This window comes from Carcharodon carcharias, chromosome 9 (genome assembly GCF_017639515.1).
Source record: "Carcharodon carcharias isolate sCarCar2 chromosome 9, sCarCar2.pri, whole genome shotgun sequence".
NCBI lineage: Eukaryota > Metazoa > Chordata > Chondrichthyes > Lamniformes > Lamnidae > Carcharodon > Carcharodon carcharias.
Genome location: NC_054475.1, coordinates 20,691,564 through 20,697,992, shown reverse-complemented (window position 1 = coordinate 20,697,992; position 6,429 = coordinate 20,691,564). Strand labels below are relative to the sequence as shown.

Below are 6,429 nucleotides of genomic sequence, written 5' to 3'. Positions count from 1 at the left end.
TGTGCATCGGAAAAAAATAGTACCACAGGACAACCTCGCTGGAAGGCCTGGTGATTAGCAAGAATACAGAATTTTGTAGTGTTAGCTTAGTTATTTGTTGACATAGAAATGGCCATGAGGTGGGCTGGGAGGAGGAGCAACTCCTCCATGGCAAATCTATGCAGAGAACTACAGGACCATTTGCATGATGTCTGTTATTGGCACGATGCTAGAAAGGATTGCAAGGGATACCTTTAATGATTGCTGGCAAGGGAAAGAGCCATTTGAAATTCACAACATGGCTACCAAAAAACAGGTTGCACTGTACACATGGATTTTAAAAAAAAATTAAGTCTATATGGTTGTGGACGAGGGAGATCTGATAAATATCATCTACCTGGATGAAAGCTTTTCAGGTACCTAACAGCAGATTACTTCAAGATAAAATTTTGTAAGGTCAAGAATTTGAAATGCTTGTTTAGGAATTGGCTCCAAACCTGCAGCCTAAGTGTTGGAGTTAATGAATGTGGTTTAGCTGGGAGGCATATTCTTAGTGGTATCTTACTACTGCTGCCTATCTATATCAAGGGGGTGGGTGGTGTGGTACGTAATGCTTTGGGGAATGGGTGGCAGAGGGTGATGTGTATTATTTACCTGGTGCACCAGCCTTATGAGTAGTTGCTGCTTTTTTAGGCCAATTGCAACACATGCAGCCTGCATCAAAGACCAGTCCATCAGCACAGCGCTCATGGGTGGTTAGTTGATCACAGCGATAGAATCTGGTAGGATCTTGTGGGTCAGCGTAAATTCCAGCTGGTTTATTGAGGCACCAAGGCCCATTAATACGTATTTCTGTGCTGCCATTAGTTTTGCTCCTAGTAATTCCACTGGAAGATGAATTCACTGATAGTTTACAGCCTGGAAGAGAAAAATGTAATATTTATATTTACTGAGATAAACTTGAACATATGAACATACAAATTGGGAGCCATTTGGCCTCTCAAGCCTGCACTGCCACTCAATAAGATCATAGCAGATCTGAATGTAACCTCAACTCCACATTCCTATCTACCCGCAATAACCTTCCACTCCCTTGTTTATCAAGAATCTATCTATCTCTACCTTAAAAATATTCAAAGACTCTGCTCTCACTGCCTTTTGAGGAAGATAGTTCCACAGACTTTATTCTCTGAGAGAAAAGAATTCTCATCTCCATCTTAAATGAGTGACTCCTAGTTTGAGATTCTCCCACATCTTTTCCTTATCCGCCCTGTCAAGACCCTTCAGGATCTTATGTTTAAAAGAAATTGGTAAACCTTCTCATTTACACCCTTATACATACACAGTACTCAGAATCTTAACGGCACAGGAGGCGGCTCTCCAAATGAGCATTATGACCTAGTGCCATTGCCCTGCCGTAAAGACGGATGCAAAGTATCCCTTTGATACCTCAGCCATGGCCTCTTTGTCCATGTGTAAATTCCCTTTTAGGTCCCTAATTGGCACTACTCCTTTTACCACCCTTTTACTATTCATGTGCCTATAGGAGACTTTGGGATTCCCCTTTATGTTGGCTGCCAGTCTTTTCTCATAATCCCTCTTTGCTTCTCTAATATGCTTTTCACCTCCCCTCTGGAGCTTTTGTATTCTCTTGGTTCTCAACTGTCTTTTCTACCTGACATCTGTCATAAGCGCACTTTTTCTTCTTTATCTTAATTTCAATCTCCTTTTTCATCTAGGGAGCTCTGGATGTGTTTGTCCTACCTTTCCCTTTCAATGGAATATACCTTGACTGTGCCCAAACCAATTCTTTTTTGAAGGTACTCCAGATATGGTCTCACCAATGCCCTGTACAACTGAAGCATAACTGTCCTACATTTGTATTCAATTCCCCTTGCAATAGACAATAACATTCTTTTAGTTTTCCTAATTACTTGCTGTACCTGCATACTAACATTTTGCAATTCATGCACTAGGACATCCAGATCCCTCTTCACCTCAGAGCTCTACAATCTCTCACCATTTAGGTAATGTACTTTTTCATTCTACCTGCCAAAATGGACAATTTCACATTTTCCACATTATACTCCATTTGCCAGATATTTGACCACTCACTTAACCTACCTGTATCCCTTTATAGCCTCCTTATATCCTCTTCACAACTTATTATCCAACCTATCTTTGTGTCATCAGCAAAGTTAGAAACCATAGCTTTGGTCCCTTTATCCAAGTTATTTATATAAATTGTAAGAATTTGAGGCCCCAGCACTGATCCCTGCGACACACCACTCGTTACATCTTGTCAACAGAAAATGACCCATTTATGCCTACTGTTTCCTGTTAGCAAGCCAATCTTCTATCCATGTCAATATATTACCTCCTGTGCCATGAATTTTTATTTTCTGCAGTAACCTTTGATGTGGCACCTTATCAAATACCTTCTGGAAATCTAAGTACAGTACATCTGCTGGTTCATCTTTATCCACAGCACATGTAACTCCTGTAAAGAACTCCAATAACTTGATTAAACATGATTTTCCTTTCACAAAACCATGTTGACTCTGCCTGATTACCTTGAACTTATCCAAGTGCCCTGCTATAACATCTTTAATAATAGCTTCTAACATTTCCCCTAAGACAGATGTTAAGCTAATTGGCCTGTAGTTTCCTGCTTTCCTTTTTGAATAAAGGAGTTACTTTCGCTATATTCCAATCCAATGCCATCTTCCCTGAATCTAGGGAATTTTGGAAAATTAAAACCAATGCATCAACTACCTCACTATCTACTTCTTTTAAGACCCTAGGACAAAATCCATCAGCACCTGGGGACTTGTCAGCCTGCAGCTCCAACAATTTACTTAGTGATTATCTTGTTCCTTCCATTTCCTGATTTGCAGCTATTTCTGGGATATCCTCTATAATGAAGACCAATGCAAAATACTTATTCAATTCATCTGTCATCTCCTTATTTTCTGTTATTAATTCACCAGACTCACTTTCTATAGGACCAACACTCACTTTAATTTTTCTTTTAAAAATACCTATAGAATCTCTTACCATGTCTTTATATTTCTAGCCAGCTTATTCTCGTACTCTGATTTTTCCCTCCTTATTAATCTTTTAGTCATTCCTTGCTTTTTTTTCATAATCGGTCCAATTTTCTGACTTATCAACCATCTTTGTGCAATTATGCTTTTTCTTTCAGCTTGATACTATCTTTAACTTTTTTAGTTAAGCATGGATAATGGGTCCTCCCCTTGGAATTTTTCTGTTTCATTGGAGTGTATCTATTCAGTAAACCTACAACTGATTGAAGTAACTACTCTCCTCTCCCTCAAACCTAGTGTAAAATTCAATCATATTAAGGGAAATATCCCCTTAAATGTTTGCCACTGCATCTCAATTGACCTATTCCTTAAACTAATTGCTAGCTCTACTTTCGTGCCCTCATAATAGCTCTTATTTAAGTTTAAAGACTAGACTTAGACCCACTCTTCTCTCCCTCAAACTCAATGTAAAATTCAATGATAATATAATCGCTGCTACCTAGGGGCACTTTCACTATGAATTAATTAATCCTATCTCATTGCACAATACCAGGTCTAGTTTAGCCTGCCCTCTGGTTGAAGCCAGAATGTGCTATTCTAAGAAACTATCCCAAAAACATTTTATGAATTCCTCATCTAGGCTACCTTTGCCCACCTGATTTTTCCAGTCTATGTAGATTAAAATCCCCCATGATTATTGCCATACCTTTGTGACAAGCTTCCATTATTTCTCCCTTTATACCCTGTACTACCATATGGTTACTCTTGGAGGAACTGTACATCACTCCTACAAGTGACTTCTTCCCTTTATCATTTTTCATATCTAACCAAACTGCTTCTGCATCCTGGTTTCTTGCACTCTATTGTGCTAACACCATCATCGATGGAGCCACCACTCCATCTTTTCCTAGTTTCCTGTCCTTCTTAAGTGTCATGTACCCTTCAATATTCAGGTTCCAATCTATGTCATCCTGCAACCCTATCTCTATAATAGCTATCAGGTAGTATTTGTTTATTTCTATTTGTGCTATCAGTTCATCCGTTTTGTTCTGAGTGCTACGTGCATTCAGATACAGAGCCTTCAGTTTTGTTTTTTTTATTTTTGTAACCTCTAGATTTATCTGCTGACTTACTTTTAGATTTGTACTCTCCCTTCCTGTCATGGTCTGTTTATCCTTTCCCATATCTCCATTAAATAATTATTTTTCTATGAAAGTTAGTTGGAGTCATGTGCCCAAACACTGGCTGGAAGAGAATGATACAGTAGTGCCGATGAATTATTAATTGGTCATTTCCTGCATAGTATCTTGTATTCCTTAAACATTGGCAGTAAATGTTTCTATTGTGTGTTTTGCTAATGTATAAAAACTTCAGCAAACCTACAACTGACTGAAGTAACTACTCCTCCCCCTCAAATCTAATGTAAGATTCATGCATATTATAATCGCTGCTACCTAGGGCATCTTGTACTAATTTTTGGAATACAAAGATTGCAGTTAGGATTTGTGAAAATTCAGCCTGATTGTTACCGCGAAGGAGCTGTAACTATTGATCCATTTTTGGGTAGGATGAGAAAATTCCTGCAAGTTAGAGGTTGGCGTTTGCATTTCTTCATGCCCTTTTTCTGTGTCCACACTTCAAAAAGGGCAATAATACAACAAAGGAAATGTTCTACACAATAGTAGGTTTTGCTTTCTGGGCATCTTGAAATAAGCCCAGAGCTCTTTGGTACTGAAAGACGATTGATGGTTCATAACTCTCAAAATATTTAAATATGGTTTTATGTGAACTGAATCATCATGATCCTCCTAGTCACTAATTTAGTTACCTATATCATCAAAGTGCGGTTGATTTTTTTAAAAACTGTAATCGAATGACTGCAAGCAATAATACTACCTTACTATTGTAACTTATGTCAATACATAGTAAAATTTAGCTTTGTGAAATACTATTATTTTATTTATCACTGATGATTGCGCAAATGTTCAACACCAATTGTAACGACTCAGATCAAGTAGTCCATGCCCAAATGCAGCAAGACCTGGACAACATCCAGGCTTGGGCTGACAAGTGGCAAGTAACATTCATGCCACACAAGTGCCAGGCAATGACAATCTCCAACAACAGGGAATCTAACCATTGCCTCCTGACATTCAATGGCATTACCATCACTGAATCCCCCACTAACAACACCCTGAGGGTTACCATTGACCAGAAACTGAATTGGACTAGCCATATAAATACTGTGGCTACAAAAGTAGGTTGGGGGCTAGGAGTCCCATGGTGAGTCACTCACCACCTGACTCCCCAAAGCCTGTCCGCCATCTACAATGGAGAAATCAGGAGTGTGATGGAATACTCCCCACTTGCTTGGATGAGTGCAGCTCCCACAACACTCAAGAAGCTTGATACCATCCAGGACAAAGCAGCCTGCTTGATTGGCACTACATCCTCAAACATTCATTCCCTCCACCACCAACGCACAGTAGCAGCAGTGTGCACTATCTACAAGATGCACTGCAGGAATTCACTAATATTTTACCACTTTAGGCAGTACCTTCCAAACCCACGGCCACTACCATCAAGAAGGACAAGGGCAGCAGACACAAGGGAACACCACCACCTGGAAGTTCCTCTCCAAGTCACTCACCATCCTGACTTGGAAATATATTGCTGTTCCCTCATTGTTGTTGGGTCAAAATCCTGGAACTCCCTTCCTAACAGCACTGTGGGTGTACCTACACCACATGGACTGCAACAATTCAAGAAGATAGCTCACCACCACCTTCTCAAGGGCAACGAGGGATGGGCAAAGCGAAGTGAATGAATAAAAAAAGGTAAATATTTTACCTGGATTTATTTCAAGAAGTTTATTCAATTTGGTTGTTAGAGGAAGTACTCCCTGTTTGCAATGATTATGGAAATCATCGAGATCTATTGTCCACACAAAGGCACCTCCATATTTATTCTTTTTTAGCCACTGGATCTATAATGATAAAATAGCAACAAAATTGTTTTAACTCCTGTTTAGGCAGCATTTACAAATCTCACTGCATTTAGTTAACTTTCATTGTTTTTGTTCAGGCAGTCCCAGTGACCCAAGCTTTTGGTATCATCCTTGATTGGGGTGAAACTCTGGAGGACTAGGAACCAGCATGGAGATGTCCCATGATACTGGCCAACTTTCAGGCATCAGGGTCATTACCATATTAGTAATACTGCTCCTGTCAGACTGCAGCATTTGTAATTTCTGCATATGGATTATTAAATTGAGTTTGGAGGATGATGGATCATGAAAAGTCCATTGTGGACCACTCACCTAGCACAACATCTCCAAACATCATGATTTAAATATCTTTTTCTGTAGATTCTTTGGAAAGAATGATGCTGTCTTATTTTCATT

The 6,429-nt window shown here is 39.3% G+C and overlaps 1 protein-coding gene across 1 annotated transcript in view; it reads right to left on the bottom strand.

Moving 5' to 3' along the window:
• LOC121281923 (chitinase-3-like protein 1) overlaps positions 1 to 6,429 on the bottom strand; it is a 32,846-nt gene continuing 26,417 nt past the window's right edge. The window contains exons 9-10 of the mRNA XM_041195132.1: positions 5,877 to 6,012; positions 1 to 897 (exon numbers count right to left, since the gene is read on the bottom strand). Of these exons, the coding sequence (XP_041051066.1) occupies positions 626 to 897; positions 5,877 to 6,012 (408 nt within the window). The 3' untranslated portion in view covers positions 1 to 625. The remainder of the gene's footprint in view (positions 898 to 5,876; positions 6,013 to 6,429) is intronic.